Source organism: Lates calcarifer, linkage group LG13, assembly GCF_001640805.2.
Source record: "Lates calcarifer isolate ASB-BC8 linkage group LG13, TLL_Latcal_v3, whole genome shotgun sequence".
NCBI classification, from domain to species: domain Eukaryota; kingdom Metazoa; phylum Chordata; class Actinopteri; family Centropomidae; genus Lates; species Lates calcarifer.
This window is the reverse complement of record NC_066845.1, coordinates 4014607-4032406: the sequence shown is the minus strand read 5'-3', so window position 1 is coordinate 4032406 and position 17800 is coordinate 4014607. Positions and strand designations below refer to the sequence as shown.

The 17800-nt window shown below is 39.6% G+C and overlaps 3 protein-coding genes across 4 annotated transcripts; 2 read left to right on the top strand and 1 right to left on the bottom strand.

Annotated features, from left to right (window-relative positions):
- The first annotated feature begins 1349 nt into the window (after positions 1-1349).
- Positions 1350-5610, top strand: gck (glucokinase (hexokinase 4)). Its single transcript, XM_018673051.2, has 10 exons — positions 1350-1539; positions 1875-2037; positions 2181-2335; positions 2528-2647; positions 2822-2917; positions 3028-3127; positions 3267-3450; positions 3934-4089; positions 4234-4467; positions 4797-5610. The coding sequence occupies exons 1-10, from the start codon at positions 1459-1461 to the stop codon at positions 4942-4944; spliced, it is 1437 nt and encodes a 478-aa protein (XP_018528567.1). The 5' UTR covers positions 1350-1458; the 3' UTR covers positions 4945-5610.
- Positions 5611-6749: 1139 nt separating this feature from the next.
- On the top strand, positions 6750-8720 carry myl7 (myosin, light chain 7, regulatory). Of its 2 annotated transcripts, none has more exons than XM_051075118.1 (6): positions 6750-6879; positions 7110-7211; positions 7679-8003; positions 8096-8174; positions 8284-8332; positions 8417-8720. In XM_051075118.1, the coding sequence occupies exons 1-6, from the start codon at positions 6877-6879 to the stop codon at positions 8519-8521; spliced, it is 663 nt and encodes a 220-aa protein (XP_050931075.1). In that variant the 5' UTR covers positions 6750-6876; the 3' UTR covers positions 8522-8720. The 2 variants fall into 2 exon arrangements, with proteins under 2 accessions (XP_050931075.1, XP_018528898.1); XM_018673382.2 differs by lacking the exon at positions 6750-6879 and having other exon boundaries at positions 7086-7211; positions 7679-7754; positions 7899-8003.
- A 1899-nt stretch (positions 8721-10619) lies between these two features.
- On the bottom strand, positions 10620-16613 carry agpat9l (1-acylglycerol-3-phosphate O-acyltransferase 9, like). The gene is made up of 14 exons (XM_018673094.2): positions 16491-16613; positions 15895-16097; positions 15738-15804; positions 14384-14532; positions 14134-14279; positions 13703-13777; positions 13491-13580; positions 13302-13395; positions 13083-13198; positions 12660-12715; positions 12353-12438; positions 12123-12251; positions 11884-11963; positions 10620-11421 (listed from the first exon to the last, which is right to left on the bottom strand). The coding sequence occupies exons 2-14, from the start codon at positions 16042-16044 to the stop codon at positions 11313-11315; spliced, it is 1347 nt and encodes a 448-aa protein (XP_018528610.1). The 5' UTR covers positions 16045-16097; positions 16491-16613; the 3' UTR covers positions 10620-11312.
- Positions 16614-17800: the final 1187 nt, after the last annotated feature.

Genomic DNA, 17800 nt, shown 5'->3' with positions numbered 1-17800 from the left:
AAATATTTTTAACTCTACTGATCAACAGCTGGGTACATCATTACAAACACATATTGTTTAAACAGTAATTGTTCAAAGCCTCAGAACTTCCTATCCAAAAAATTTTAAATATACCAAACCTAATGTGTGTCAGGCTAAATTTAGTGGAAATGTTTGTAAAATGATGACCAGCCAAGTAGAGTGTTTATAATCTTTGGTAATTGTGAATTAAAACTAAACATATAATCTTATGTTTCAAATATTTTACTCAGTATAAGTATTATATAGATTCAAAGACATGCGTACAAGATTCTTGATGTTGAAAATTTTAGAGGAATTTTCCAAGGTTAAAGCTACTTAATTGGACGTTTAGGAGGATTAAAAATTGTATTACATTACATATTAGAGGGCTTATATTATCTGTAGTATGTGACTGTATTGCATAAGTGTATGTGTCTTTAGGTCAGTGTCACTATTTGGGTTTACTTTTGAAATCCTACTGTCAGGGCAGTGGGGGAGAGAGTCAGAGTTATCTCACAGCCAGAGGTCAGAGCTAAAAAAAGCTCTGACCTCTGGTCAGGTAAACTGCCAGAGCTGATAAGTGCAAGAGGCCTTCACCTGCAGCATACTATTGTTAGTTTTAGAGGTCATTCATCCCTCACTGTTGCTAGTTTTAGATGTGTTTCTAATTTTACAAACATATGCGTAACTCTCTCCGGCCTCTGATGTTCCTTTATTACGCAACATTTGGCATTGGATCTTGTTCCTCTAAATAAAAAAAAAGATGAGTTACGATCATGAGATTTGTCATGTTGGTGGGCTGTGAAATCTCAGTCAATTGGATTCAAGGTCACAGGTCACACCTCGGCACATGAAGGCAGTGAATAATGTACCAAACCAAATCTTAAGTCTTTTTCTAATAGGCCATCTGAGAAAATTCATATACTATAACAGTAATAAGTATTCAGTTTTATTATTGTGAAATTATGTTTTTTTTGTTTGTCTATGTAACTTTAATAAGGAAGCTCTCAGTGGATTGAAAAGTCTCTTCTCTCAAGTATGTGTTGGCAAAGATAAGCATATATCACAAGATCAGAATTGGAATATTTTGTGATGAATTATGAACATTTGTATAAAACAATTTAAAATGTCAGTTCAAAATGTAGTTTATTGTGATTAAGTAGGGTATGAATTAATCAATTCAGCATGTCATTTAGTTAATAATATTACTATTGTTAATTTGAGATTTTTTGTTTTCCGCAAAGGAATAAAATTATTTTGCCAGATGGGGTGAGGTTAGGGAAGGGGTGGGGATTTGCGGCTCCTGTGTCCAGCCCACTTCACCTGAGCATAAAAACAGCTGAGGTTCTCATTCAGAGACACTCACACTTCACTGACTCTGCACACACACAGGGTGGACACACACTCACCACACACCTAGAAACACACACACAAGCTCATTTAGTTAAACCTGTGAAGATGCCTTGTGTCAGCTCTCATCTTGACCAGATGGTGAAGATGCCTTGTAACTACGGCTCTGTGCTTGATAAAATCCTCATGGTAAGATTTACTTTACTCTATGGATGTCTGATTTTCTCCCATGTGACTGTGAATTAACACCAGTCTTTACACGCAGACTACTCCATGTTGTACGAGAAGAAACTCTTGGTGAGGAGCTGATTGTAGATATTCAGATACTACTTTGTTTTGTACTACTTAAAAATATGGTTGTGTGTGGGAACTTTGTAGCAGAACTTGGTGGTGAACTTGGTGGTTGTCTGTGGTCCGTAGAGAGTCCTCTTTGCTTTTTTCCCATTGTTTTCTGTTGTCAAGTAGTGCAGGAAAATATGTTTTTTGTGCAGCCCCTGACTTGTTTGCCTCTCCTCCTGTTGCAGGTAGAGCAGATCCTGTCAGAGTTCAGACTGAATAAGGAGGACCTAAAAGAAATTATGGAGAGGATGCAGCATGAAATGGACAGAGGACTGCGTATAGAGACACACGAGGAGGCCAGTGTCAAAATGCTTCCGACTTATGTCTGCTCCACCCCTGAGGGATCAGGTAGACATTCATTTTTCAATCATAATATGATCACTTTTTTTTTTAGTAAAATCTAGCAGCTGTCACCAATATGTAACCTAATCCTTATCACCAGGTAGGTCAAGCCAGTATGTATATTCAGATGTGTGTGTGTGTTTTGACAGAGGTGGGCGATTTCCTGGCTCTGGACCTGGGTGGTACAAACTTCCGTGTCATGCTGGTCATAGTGGGTGAAGATGAGGAAAGGAGCTGGAAGGTGGAGACCAAGAACCAAATGTACTCCATTCCTGAAGATGCCATGACAGGGACTGCTGAAATGGTTAGTAATTCTAGTATTCACACACAGAAGCAATTATTTTCTGGTATCAATATGTTGATTTTTCATCACCAGTCGTCTACTTATAGAGGTGATATAGTTCTGTGATGGACTTGAAACCTCTCAGACTGAAATTAGCACTAATTACTGTGCATTTTGCCACATTTCATATCTTCTCTTTTTCTCACTCTTCAGCTGTTTGACTACATAGCAGAGTGTATGTCAGACTTTCTGGACAAACACCATATCAAGCACAAGAAGCTTCCTCTGGGTTTTACCTTCTCCTTTCCAGTACGACATGAGGACATTGACAAGGTAGGAAGTTATTCTGTACATTTTACATACAAATACTATGATGACTAATAATGACTTCCATCACCCTTTCACCTAACACTGAAGACTGTCTTTGATTTACTGTATTTGCCACATTCATAAAAGTCCTGTACTATAAAGTTTCTACATTTGAGGTTTGTCTTTGCCTTTCCACAGGGTATCCTGATTAACTGGACTAAAGGCTTCAAGGCTTCTGGGGCAGAAGGGAACAATATTGTGGGTTTACTCAGAGATGCCATCAAGAGACGAGGGGTGAGTTGCATTATATCAATTATCATTTAAAATAATGAACAGTACAGTATGTTTGTAAACACATCTGTAGATGACTGTAATTGAATTGTGATGTTGATGATATCATTCAGGACTTTGAGATGGATGTGGTTGCCATGGTGAATGACACAGTAGCAACCATGATTTCCTGTTATTACGAGGATCGCAGCTGTGAAGTTGGGATGATTGTTGGTAAGAAGTTGTACACATGCACACATGCTCATACACACTTACAACATTCATAAACATGCTTGCATCTATACACATGTATACTCTGACACCTGCTGGTCTAAGGTCTGTATCTGCTTTTTTTCCCCCTTTTTTTTACCAGGTACTGGTTGTAATGCATGTTACATGGAGGAGATGAGGACTGTGGAGTTGGTAGAAGGGGAGGAGGGCCGGATGTGTGTGAACACTGAGTGGGGGGCGTTTGGAGACAACGGGGAGCTGGAGGAGTTCAGGCTGGAGTACGACAGAGTGGTGGATGAGACCTCAATTAACCCTGGACACCAGCTGTAAGTGAAAGGGTGCACTCAGTTCAAACCAAACACTCCTCCCCTCACTCTCCTACTGTATTTCTGAATTAATCATCCTTCTGTGGCAATAGTCACCTGACTCTCACCTGAGGCCTCTGTGTAGTTGCTAAGCCACCAGCTGTTTTTCAAGAGGATGTCTGTAAATGGCCAGGGCCCTCATACGTCAGTGGCCAGTCAGCACGCACTGGCATCAGATTAATGATCTCTCTCCAGTGCTTGTCATAGTGCCTGTCGGCCTAATGGCTGTTTGCCTTTTGCACTGGCAGCCCCTTCTCACAGACAACTGCTGAGGCCAGTCTCAATCAGCCTCTTGTGTACAAAGTTGTTTGCTCATGTGTTTGACGCACATGTCCTTCCTGTTTCTTCCACCATTACCTCTCTTGAGCTCATTTTTGCCACCTTTTTTATGAATATTACTCTGTTTTTAAAGCAACCTGTCTCTTTTGTCCTTTCCCCCTGTAGATATGAGAAGGTGATCAGTGGGAAGTATATGGGTGAGTTGGTCAGGCTTGTTCTGATGAAGCTGGTGAATGAAGACCTGCTGTTCAATGGTGAGGCCTCAGAGCAGCTGAAGACACGTGGCAGCTTTGAGACGCGGTTCGTCTCACAAGTGGAGAGGTGAGCATCAATAAATTCTTCGTTATTCACCACTAACATTTTTTAGAGTGAATGTTGGCTATAAAAATATTATTACATTCCATGTAATGTGCACCATGCATCTAAAAACTACTGCTCTTTTAATTTTGACTTTTTTTTCCCCAGTGACACTGGTGACAGAAAACAAATCTACAATATCTTGTCCTCACTGGGTGTTCTGCCATCAGAGCTGGACTGTGACATTGTGCGTCTGGTCTGTGAGAGCGTTTCAACTCGCTCTGCTCACATGTGTGGTGCGGGGCTCGCTGGTGTGATCAACCGAATGCGGGAGCGACGCTGCCAGGAAGCCCTTAAGATCACAGTGGGGGTTGACGGATCGGTCTACAAGCTGCACCCATGGTGAGGAATGCCCTGTGTATAGACTTTTGAATATCTATATAGTTTTCTGAATAAAATAACAAAAAGTAGTAGTTAACCAACAAACTATAAAAAATTCAGTTTTCTAATGTATAATTGACAGGAAATGAATAGGATAAGAATCAAGCAGCAGCTGCTGTACTGATATTCAACAGTCATACGCCAAGGGACATCTTATTAGCATCACATGAAACCCCCAAAATCCATTTTATTGGAGCAAATTAGACAATTGGATGACCAAACAGAGAGAGAAAGTGAAAAAGGAGGTTTGACTGATGCTGAATAATTAACACATTGTTTCTCTATCTCAGTTTCCGTGACAAGTTCCACAAAATCGTCAGGGACCTCACGCCTCACTGTGAGATCACCTTCATCCAGTCAGAGGAGGGGAGTGGTCGTGGAGCAGCCCTTATCTCAGCAGTGGCCTGTAAAATGGCTGCCTGCATGCTGACACAATAAAGGGAGTTGTGCTCCGAGCAGTCTCTCTGCAGGACAGTGGTAAAGTAAGCCTGAACTCTGATCTGAGAACGCTGATGACATGTCATCCATAGAAGTGCAGCTCTGGCCTTTGTCTGATTCTGAGGGATGTGTGTCAGTGAACTGGACACTCATGGCTGGAGGATGTACTGTACAGACAAGCAGTTTGTATTATAGACTGTATTTTGTAGTACTTAAGTATTTCTGAACTGTAAGAATTGATTTACTGTTGCACCCAAAACATTAGGTAGCATGAAAGCTCATTTAAAAACATGCTCCTCGTGTATCACTGCCTTTAAATAGTGTTGGATAGTTAGTGGATATTGACTGGTCCATTTCAAAAATGGCTGATGTGTAAATGATGATAGTGTATTATAATACCAGTGCAAACTGGTAGTTGTGCAACACAAGGGTTCTTTTTGTAAATGCTATTGTAAACTATTCAAATTCATTGCTTTGTTGTGTGGTAATTCCTGTTTGTTAACAATGAGATTTTTCTTGTGTCATATATTTAAATTTTCTGTCTTCAGCTCCATGTGTGTTAGCTGGTAGGTTGTAGCTTTTCCATATGTACATGATGAAATGTACTTTATGTGAATATGTTGAATAACTGTAAATAAAATACATTAATTAAACTTAAAAACTGTATTTTAAATGTGGGTTTTTTTGGTCAGTTGCCACATATGATAGAGATTTAGCCAGGAAGCTGTGATTTATTGTCACCTTTACGTCAACTATTGTCATCTCATCACAGAATGCCCATGCAGGGTTGAGAAACAGTATCATTAAAACACACTAAAACAATACTAATGTAATGACACCACAGTAAAACACCATTAACTCAATGGCAAAACTGATGCCAGTGGTGTAATAGTCCTTTTAATGTTACACTAATGAAGTAAAAGGAACCAAATGTGATTTAAACATCAGATTTTGGGCTTTTGTTACAATAACACAATAGGAAATTGGTCCAGAACAACTGTTTCTAAATTAATCTGTTTAAACAAATATGATCATCATCATCATCATTTAGTTTATTAGAATTTGTTACATTTATTTGTAAGGGACCATGTGCAAGCAACATGACTCTCATACAAAGCAAAGTCTTACACTGTACCAGAGTTAGCCACCAGCTCATTTCCATCTGCAATCCCCTGTGACAGACAGTGGATTATTGAGGGAAATGATCTGAAAATAGATCACTGATGAGCACTGAAACTGATTTGCAGTTCAACAATATCAACCATCTTGAAACAAAGGATGCCACTGGGATTTAGGGAACCTGTGTACAGGATGTGATTTTGGTTTATTGTACCATTATCTATAAAAAAAAAAAAAGAATGTGTGCACACACACATTTTCAAAATTCAATTAGTTATCAGTTATCTCTCTCCCTCTCTCTTTTTGGCTCTGGGGGCTTCCCTTAGAAATTAAAAAATTAAATAGGGTTGTCATAATCCTTTGAGGGACAATTTTGATGTAGTTTGCACAGGAAAAGATTTTTGCTGTCAAAAGTAAAGTTTTTAGAAAAGTGTTAGTCCTATTTATTTCACTTTGTCTTACATAATAAACTAATGAACTTATGATATCCCATTTGCTGCAGGGCATTATTATATTTGTTGGTTTAAGGTGTACTTTATTTAGTCGTGTAGCTGTCAAATGTCAGAGGTCACTTTCCCCTGTCTCCTCTCTCCCTTTCTGCTCCTCATATCTCTAGTTTCCAGCCCAGAGGAATCCTGGCTGCTTCAGCTCTTATCAGGTCCTTCTAGTGACACAGAGAGCAGCCGTGGCCATTTAAGGGGTTGTGCTGCCCACCACAGGCTATTATAGGAGGGTAGAAGATAAGATGGGTCGTACATAAAACCCACCCTAGTATCACACCTTGGCTGGGAGTCCACATACAATCATTCAGACATGGTAAGTCAGTTGGCATTTTCAGTTTTCAGTTTTCAGAGAAAACCTATCAGATAAAGTAGGAATCCTATTACTGTGTTGTGTTAGGGTTATTGTGTATTTGAAAATATAATTTTGCAAAGGTAAAAGCAGTTGTTTTATATACTTCTGACTGATCTGTATGTAGACATAAACAAAATAAAATGTAAAAATATCAGTGTTTAAACTGAATGAGTTTGTGTTCATCCTCTCAGGCAAGTAAGAAGGCTTCCAACAAGAGACAGAGGGGAGGACAGAAGTCTTGCTCTAATGTCTTCTCCATGTTCGAGCAGTCCCAGATACAGGAATTCAAGGAGGTACAGTGCACTCTTGTCCTGGCTTGACACAGCTCCCTATAAAACTTTTCTTGGAGGAAATTTGTGTTGCCCTTATAAACAAACTGCCTACATTTAATGTCATATGAGATAGATTTAAAATGTTTGGCCTTGATTCTGTGAAGCAGTTATTCCTCTTTGCATAACCTACATTTTGTTCGTTTCAACCAAAAACAATGAATATATTATAATTTTCAGAAAAAATGTCAGTATTCCACCTAACACAATAACTTGTGTATCTTGCATTAAAGATGCATTAAATGAAATTCTGAAGCACCTAGTAAAGAGCAAGAAAAGCTGACATTATTACAGGTGGTAATGGAAGAAATAATTATTGTGAATTATGCAGGGTAAAATACCTATGTTTCAGTATTTCTCACTGTCATTTAAATTAATGATAATCTGCCCAGCCTGCACTTGTGAAAACGTGTTTGTTCTTTATCCAACAGGCTTTCGGCTGCATTGACCAAGACAGAGACGGTGTTATCAAAAAACAGGACCTGAAGGAGACCTATGCTCAGCTGGGTATTTTGTTTACTTATAAATCTCTATTAAAAATAAAAATGTTCTACTTATGTAACCTGCCTTTTGTACTGCATTTGTTACTGTATATTTGTTTAAACTGGTTGTGTGTGCATTTGCTTGTGTGTGTGTGTGTTTGCGTATCAGGAAAACTTAATGTCAAAGACGAGGAGCTGGATGAGATGTTGAATGAAGGGAAGGGCCCCATCAACTTCACTGTGTTCCTGACTCTTTTTGGGGAGAAACTCAATGGTGAGAGCTTTACACAGATAATCAAACAAATCTTTGGATTTTTTTGATGACAGATTTTCAGATGACGTTGGATGATTTTTGTTTTCCTGCAGGTACTGATCCTGAAGACACCATACTTGCTGCCTTCAAACTTTTTGATCCCAATGGAACAGGCTTTGTTAACAAGGATGAGTAAGATAAATTTCATTAAGCAGCTTTCATGTTTATTTTCTGTATTAGCTGTAACATTACAGTATCATATTTATTTTTCCTTTAACCCTTTTTTGTTTTGTTTATCCAGGTTTAGGCGATTACTGATGAACCAGGCCGATAAATTCACAGCAGATGAGGTTTGTGTTTTCTATTTCTATAGTAAGAGACCTTCAAAATATTCCTTAAGATAATCATTTTCACCAGGCAAATTGTCACTTCAGGTGGATCAGGCATTCGCTCTCGCTCCCATTGACCCAACTGGCAACATCGACTACAAATCACTCTGCTACATCATCACACATGGAGACGAGAAGGAAGAATCCTAACAAGGATCTGTGTAATCAGGTCATACAGGTCACCTAAACACGCTGATGACTGTTTTTATGTTGACTAGTTATCATTCCAAAACATTAATGTTTGATGGAATAATGGTGGAATATCTGATTCATTCAAACTCAACTGTTCAATGGTCAGAAATGCAGCAGAAAAAGTGACTCATTTGTTTGTATGCTATAAGAATAAAGTGCTGGCTCCTCAAAAGCTTCTTTGGTGATTACACCTGCTCCTTCTGTTCAACAACACTGCATATGGAATAAGACTAAAAGCTCTTGATCCTAAAAAAAAATCTGAACATCAAACACTGAAAAATCTAAGCTCTATCTGATATAAAAGAAAAATATTAACTCAACTCAAGAAATACTTTAGGCAGAAGTTAAGTAAAGTCAACAGGTTATCTTTCAACTGAAAACTGTGTTGCATAAATGTTAATTGGTGTTAATTATTTTTCAGTATAACACTGCAAGGTCTAAATACAAAAGTCCATATTTAAATAAATAAAATAAAGTAAACTAAAGTAAAGTAAAGTAAAGTAAAGTAAAGTAAAGTAGTTGTCAGTGGATCCATCACATTCGCTGAGGCCTCACCGTAGTTCTATTCTTTTGGGACACTGTTGCCATGGATACAACAACAAACATTTCCATAAACTCCACAGCCACATCTCCCTGCTCACACAGCAAAAAGCCAGTCAACAACAAGAGGACAAGGAGTGTGTGAAAGGCAAGCTCCTCTTTCCGCACATTTGCAGCAGCGACAGGAGTTGCATCCAAATGACTGTGAGTTTATTTTTGATCTCTCAGATCTGTAGTTCTGCTGGCAGAGATGCCTATTGCATCTGGAGCTGCAGGCAGGGTGGATGTAGGAGTAAATACAACCTCAGTGTGGACACACGATGGACTGAGGGGGAAGCCCAAACCTGCCAACAGGAACCGTGACTCCTATCTGCAGAGGTGGGTTAACATTTTGCATAAGTTGCTATATCCTCCAGTGGGGGCTGATATTATCCTGGAGACATGCTCAGTCCCACATTTTTATCACATAAATGATGAAAACTAACACAGCTAATAAGCTAAATTTAAAATCATAGCCTGTCTTGTTCTGAATGTAGAAACTGCTGTGCTCATTGAGGTAAAATCCACAGAAGATTTGTTACAGAGCAGCTTTACTGGATTTTATTGCTAAGCAATAAAAGCAGCTTTATTCAAACACTGCCTGAGTGAATCAACAGCAACCTTTTTGTCATCTGAACTGCATAGAGGGAGACACAGATGTGAGGCACTAATCTGGCTCATAAATATTTCACCATACCATTTGTTTCTCCTTGCTGGGTTAATAAAAAGAAGAGACAGGAAGTCACATTTAAAGAAAGCTGTGACACACTGGCTGTTGTCCACCACACACTACTGTAAATAAATTAGACTCAGCTGAGCTTCTTGGCAATCACATGTAAATTTCTGTTTGTTTTCAATGATTTTTACAGATATCAGGAGCTCAAACAGTGCAGGAAAAACAAAATGAACGCACTGCAGGTGAGTACTGTCATCGAGTAGAGGCTCATTACTGAATGCAATACTGTGATACACGTGATTAAGGGGTGTTTGTTTTCACACAGGGCACGCAGGACAACACAGATGAGAATGACGGTGAGAATTCAAAAAGAAATACCAGGGTTGTGTCAACATTCGTGTCGTTACAGTGAGTGAGTGAACTGAAAACAAAATTCGTACTCAATTTGTTTTTAAGGAGCCAAAGTGGGGAACCCACCAGTAAACGGAGACAGCGAGGGTCATGCTTCAGGAAAACCAGCCAGTGGAGAGAGATCCAAAAAGTCTCGGCTGTGTGTTCTCCTTTAAGGCTGTTGCGTCTCGTGTGGACATTTAATGAACTCGGCTTTCACACGCAACATTATCATGTATCATTTGAGTGCCAAACCCTTGAGTCTCTTGTGTCCATGTTTTACTTTTGCACGTCTGTGAAAAAAGGGCAAGGGGGTCAAAGGTCACCAAAAACACTGTAAAAAGTATTGATTTTGAAGAACAGAAAACTAAATTGTATGTCTAACAATGTTTAATTCAACAAAGGGACAACTGTCGGAACAGGTTATTTTTTAATTGAGAACTATGTTACATACTGTAGGTGCTTATCAGTGTTAATCATCTTGCGGTATAACACTGCAAGATTTAAATACATAAAAACCATATTTAAAAGCTTGAATCAAAATTATTTCAACATTTTGGCATCTATTATATTTATACACTAAATAATCATATCATTATGTAATCATTATCATTATGTTACAAAACTATAGAGTCTTTTTGTTCATGGGTATTCAATTTGTAAGCTAAAATCTATTTAAAAAACATTAGCAGCCTGTGAGTGAGTGAACTGACTGTGAGAACAAAGATATTCATCAACCCAGTTTGTCTAAGCAGTGGGTTGTCTGCAACCAATTTCACTCAGAGCATTTTCTCAGCATTAATATTCAATCACAACAGTAGATATCATAAGCAGCAATAAAAACTACGAGTTTTCCCTTTTCACAGTCAGTCAGTACCTCATGAAGTTCAATATTGCACTTGTGTTTTCTGTATATTGCTGAGACTCTCCTCCATTTAGCTGTACCAAAGTTTTCACAGTGTTCATTTAAGGCCACTTGGTAGTACTGTATTCCACGTCGGATCCAGCTAATAAGAACACGTTAGAGGAGGGAGGTCTGTTTCTAGTGTAAATCCTCCTAAAAGCAGGGCAGGGATTTGTCCATCGTACTGGTCTGGGAGGGTCTCAGTCACTGTTGCTGCTGCTGTCGTCTCCCACCACCATGCTGCTATACTTCTTCTGCTCCTGCTCTTTAAACGTCTCCTTCACTTTTGCTCTCTTCAGGCCTCCATCCCTGTAGGGGCAGCAAGGGGGAGATGGGACAAACTGAGAGTGGTGCTGATCATTCAAACACATACAACAGAATGTATAATCAATGTCATTACTTTACTTTTATGTAAAAAAGTGACTTTTTTTGGTTATTTTCATGTCAGACATTCAGGCAGTGTACCACTGTGCTTTAAAAATATCACCCTTCTGTCGGAGACTCAAAAGTCGAAGTTTTCTCCCACCAACTGTGGTATAATGTTACAACTGCTTGTGAGTTAAAAGGCAGTGCGTCAGTTTTTCAGTCACAGATTAAACATTGATCATCAACTAAACTGAATTGTGACAGGAAATTAATCATTTTAAAGTCAGTTTCATCTGGAAAGAGTCTTAGTCTATTTCAAAGAAGAAAAATTCACCAGACCCAAAAAAAAAAAAAATAGAAATCACATCTTTGAGAATGATTCAGTCAGCTGAGGTCAAATCTTACCACTGTAGATCCACCAGCCCTCCCTGGTGAGCGATGGCCGACTTCACTCTGTTGGCAAACTGGACAGCATCTTCCCCCTCCTGCCATTTTTTAATAAACAACAAGCTCAAGTCAGACACGTGTCTCTGTGTGTACATATGTGGATGGGGTGGGGGGTGAAGGTAGGGTGGCTCCTGTGGGCCGTACACATGGGTTTATACATGCGGGTGCTCACGTGCCTCAGCACATGTCTTACACACCTGTTGGTGCATTGCTGGAAGGTACCAGACGTTGCAGACGAGGGCCCAGCTGGTCATCATCCTCAGCAGGTAACTGACCATGCTGTACTTGGAACTGTTCCAGAAAGCGTCTCCAAACTTTGGGTCATACTAAGAAAAAATTCAAAAATACATAGAAGAGCTGTGAGAAATAGTATTTTTAAATATATGATTCAGAAATGGCGCTTGACTGACAGACAAGACTGAAGTACCTTAATGGCTACTGGATATATTGTTGCTCCAATTTCAAAACTTCCCTTTTTAAACATCATGACAGATGTGTTGTTGACACAGGTTCCTGTGGAAACCAGACAGGATATTAAAGGAGACAGACTTGTGTGAGCTCAGGCCAAACCCACATGAAATAGCTGCTCATTTGTCACCGCTCAGTGGCCAGACTGCCATCAGGCACTGAGCTAAAATAACAACACTCACTGAGTCTTATCTTTGATGATACAAAGGCAAACATCAGATTGGCGTGGATGAAGTAACTCTGTCTCACTACGTGGTCACACTTACCCTCTGGAAATATCAATATGGGAAGCTTTGTCTTGTCATTCACATGATCCCTCAACCTGGAAGCAGCACAGAGAGGTAATGGAAACCATTTCCAGACTGTATAAATATCTACATATTGCACCTTTGAAGAGTTTTTTTTTTCACATTCAGGACAATGCATCACACATCTGGAACAAGCATCTGGGTGAGGATGAGATATTATGAGATACTGGAATCCAAACTGTGTGAGTCACTGTTCGGTAGCAACTTTCCAAAACATATCTGTTCTTGTTTGGATAATAAGGGATAGAGAAACTCTAGAAGATTTTACTGCCAGGAAAATGCCAACCTCTCTTAATGCCAGAGCAGCCACAGAGAGAAAATACAGGGCATGAAATGACAAGCCTGTAAAGATGTGCTGAAGTTAAGAAGTGTAAAACTGACCTTTTGGTCACTAGGTGGCGATCTTTCATCTCTGCTCTCTCGAACCAGACATGAGGACAGGACCTCACCATGGCTCTCTGAACAACTCCCATCAGGCCTCCATGGACCTGACCCACCTGATGAACACATTCGGACAATTATGGCAGCATGTCAAGATTCAGCATGAAGAATTATCACTAAGTGTGGACATGTTAAGAGTTTAAAAATTGTCTTACGTACCATAGCGTAACACCCATCGTTGCAGAGAATTACAATGTCGATAGGAGTGGTGTGATTGGCAACACAGATCCCTCCTTTTTTGGGTTTATTTTCCCTGTGGTTGTGAGGAGAAGACATGAAGCCAGAGTCAGAAGATAAAGCTAGTCCTGATTGTTGTTAGAAAGGTACTTTGTGAGAGGCCTTACTCACCTGTTGTGATAGAGGATAGTGGCAGAGAGTCCTCGAGCACAGATTCTGTAGCACATGACATGGACCCATTCACTGAGCCAAGATTTAATCCTAAAAATTGAAAGAAGCAAACAAGCACAGTTGAGGACAAGGAGCCATGGTGGAAGTGTTTTTAAAAAAATGTAAGGCATAGAAAATGATTATTTTTGGATTTAGTTATATTCTGTGGTCACCTCGAATTTGGAAGTAATCCAACTGCTGATGTTCCTATCACCAACCAGCTCAAGCCGATGCAGGCCAGTGTTATCCTGGAGAGAGTAATACTTGCAGTTTTCAGTTTTCAAACAGACAAAAATAAAAGCACACACGTAATAAAATAGTGAACAGGTCTGAGGTCTGTGTAAGCTGAAGTTTTGTAAGCTAACTAAAATCTAACTTTAATTCAAGAATGTAGGACAATTATTAGAGGCATGCTTTGAATGTAGCACATAAGACAAACATTATACCCTGAAGTTAATTAAACTCACTTATACATTTTCGTGATATCTTCATAACAGTAATTTCTTCCTCTTCTACACCTTGCATTTTTCAATACCAAGACAAAGAGCACATAAGCCTGGATGGCAGTGCTACTTTTGACTGACAGCTTCATTCTGCAGTGTACCTGAGTGGGGCGAGGATGCAGTATCTCACAAAGATGCCGAGTCCATAAACGAGCGTCAGCTTCAGACTGATGTACTGGAAATCGTTGTTGGTGCGAGTAAGTAAGTTCCAGGAAAACAGCTCCTCTGAAGTGAAACGCTGGGTCACCTAAATTTAGAAGGTTAAACGCTTAAAATCTGGAATGCAAAACAAAATAATTTCTTACCATTAACATAGCAAATAGTGTTGTTGCTGACAGATCAAAAATGTACCTCGTCCTCTACAATGCTCTCAATTCCTTTCCGGGTGAAATAAAAACAGTCACTGAGTGTAAAATCACCACCCACTGGTGGCTTGGGACGACTGCGTCTCAGTTCCTCTAACTCTTTCTCCATGGAGCCATCTTCCCTCTGGATGAGACCTAATACACACCCACACACACACACACACACACACAGAGTCACAGATTTAAACTCAGTCATCTGATAAGAGTCATTATCTTCTAAGCAATCTGGAAGATAAGTAAGCCTTGGCATATCAGAGATGTTAGAAGACTAAATGGTTTGTGTCAACAGAGGAAAAAATCAAAGTTCATTGGAGAAGGCAGCAATGTGTTTCTTGGAAGGACAGAAAGAAGTGCATAAGTGTCATGTAGAATAACAAACAGGAACTGATAAAAGACCAGATGATATTTCATTGATAGTTCTCATCCCTGCAAAAACTTTCCAAGAACCAACAAAATGCATCAACAACTGACCTTTTACCTTTTCACCTGAAACACATAACACAACAACGGAGCCATTCAGAGAACGGTCTGCCTGGGATCTAACACTATACATCTAACAGGTCTCAGAACAGTCAAGAGTCACCCTCAGCTCCGCATTATCTGATAACTCAGTGGGCAAAGTTCAAAACCAGGAGTAACAAGCTCTGCATTCAATACTCAATCAAAACCTCCCGAAGAGTGTCTGCCTCATCTCTGCTCAGAAGCACTTTCGCTCCTTATATTCACCCTGCACATTTAAAAATGTAACACTGACAAACTTTGAATTTTGCAGAGGCCACATTTTGCTGATATGACTAACATTTTTGCGCTACAGCAGGAAATACCACCCTGTGCCAGCTTAGAGACCCATAAAAAAAAAAAAAAGTTGTGTAATCCCATCTTGTGCGATAGGCAGACTCTGCAGAACAACTTCACCTTGTTGCCTGTCATAAAAAAGTTCCCAAGTTAAGTAAGTCACGGTGCCAGACAGAGACTGCTCGGTGCAGTAGAAGAAATCCTTCAGTTAAAAAAGAAAAACAATTTAAAGCTTCTATGTAAAGTCACAGGGTTTCATCCTGTTAACATTTTTCTGTATTGAGAAAAACATTCTTCACTCTATGTATAAATCAATGCCTCTTTTACAACTAGCCAATATTATTGCAACATGCATGCCCAGACTTGTAATAAAGTATCTTATGAAACCCAGTATTGCAGCTCAACACATATCTGTCACTAAACCCCAATCTTTCACAATAAAGGACGTGACAACAACTTCCCTTTCGTAGAGCCTGTCCATCTATCTATCTATCTATCTATCTATCTATCTATCTATCTATCTATCTATCTATCTATCTACTCACCATTAGATGCAGAGGCTTTCAGTGTCCGTTCATCTGCATTTGCCTTCTGTATCTTCAGAGTGGCCCACTGCAGAGGAGGACATTCATGGACATGTCTTATATGGGCTAGCGGATGAGAATCAGAATACTTACATAGCTTAAAGCGTAATGACAGTACCTCTAAGGTTTTGACCAGGATGGTCATGTAGGTCTCAGAAATGCCCAGTGAGAAGCCAAACATGGCTGGGATCATGATGAGGCTGATGATGAGGTACAGCCAAATCCTCAATGCCCAGAGGGCCCCTGTCCAGAAATCCTCCATCTCCATCTTATTCCCTGAGGTATACGAGTGCAGCCCTGTGGCTCTGATGTAGTGCAGTCCTGTATGTGAGGAAAAAAGGTGTCATGTCACCAAAAGTTAATACAAACAAGTGAGATCCCTCCTGTGTAAGATTATTTGTCAGCATGAAGGTCAAAAACAACCACAGTGACAAGTGGAGCAAACTGGTGTAAATAAAACTTTTCAGTTGATTTAATCAGGAGTAAAGTCTGAACAGGTCACAGTACACTTCACACACACTGACACAGAAAGATCTCAGAAACACTGCCGGTCACTCTCACATGCATTCCTTGCCAACGTAAACAAACCCATAAATAACCAAACCATGACAGGGCTACTCTAGACCACAAAGCTGCACGCACGACTGCATTATTACTTTTAGTTTTCTACAATTATCAGCGACATTGTTTTCAAATCACATCGGCTCATCTTACCTGTCAAACCTCAGTCCATCTCCTTACTTCCTGGGGAATAACTCAAATGACTGAGCTCAGTGAGAAAACACGCCCATTTACTACTGGAACAAAGTTCACGTGGGTGCGTCCGACAGCGCCTCCTCTGGACGCAGAGGGAAGCGCAGACACGTGGACTTGGGATGGATTCCAGCGATACTCAATAGTCCCGTTTGGTGGGGCAATTACTTGGTTTATTTTTGCTCAACATTTACTGGAACGGGGAAACCTACATACTTAACTAATGACACGAAGAGCTTGTTCACTTTATAAAATGGCTAACTCTTGATACCTCTCCTATTACTTTACACCACATACCTGTACATACCTGTATTCTGTATATGGGATGAACTACAAATCGCATTGAACCTTGAAAGTCTCACCCCATTAGATGAATTTAAACTTTTAATTTTGGACCTTAGCTATCTCTGTGATTGTTCCTGATGCTGCTTGTGTGTGTTTGTATTTCATTGTATGTATTATCTCTGTTCTTCTACTGTACTCAGGTCTATCTAGCAAAAGAGATCTTAATCTGAATGAGACTACCTGCCATATAAAACTAAAAATAAATAAATAAATAATACCATAAATGAAAATAAAAATTTGAGCTTGTTAATTCATTCCTGACTTGTAATTTAAAAGGGTCCATTTAGTTTCTTATTTGAACAATTGGCTTTGCACTGATGAAGACCACAGGACATGTCTGAAAGCTCCTGAGAAGTGGATATGGAGATAAGATGAAAGGAAAAAAAAAAAAAATCATATCATGATTTTTAGAGTCTCCTGTCATTTGAGAGCAACAATCACTGATCCAGCTGCTAAAATGTTGACCTCAAACTGATGCAGTTTAGGAAACAGTCATACAACTGGAATAAAATACCCCAAACCTCTCAGACATGTTACTCACCAAAACACAAGGAAGCCTTTATGAGGAATGCAGCCACAATCTCTCTGTGTTAAATCCTCTCTCTCCCACCTAAGACTAACAAAAGGTCCTGATTATTTTCCAGGTTGAGACATTTCACAGTCTGTTGCACATTACTGTAACGGGGTACTTCAGGGGGTCAGTTTGGGTAATGTCTCTGGGAATGATAGGAGGGCGATTCATTCTGGGATTGACCCTAATCCAGAGAATTTTCTGGACCATAATCTGGCTCCTTGTCAAAATAAAACCTGCAGCTGCCTGCCACAGTAATATACAGTACAGAAATATATTTGCCATACGATGATGTAATTCATGCCTAAAATCCATCCTCTCATCCAAAAATATGCGATCACTTTGATTTAGTGAA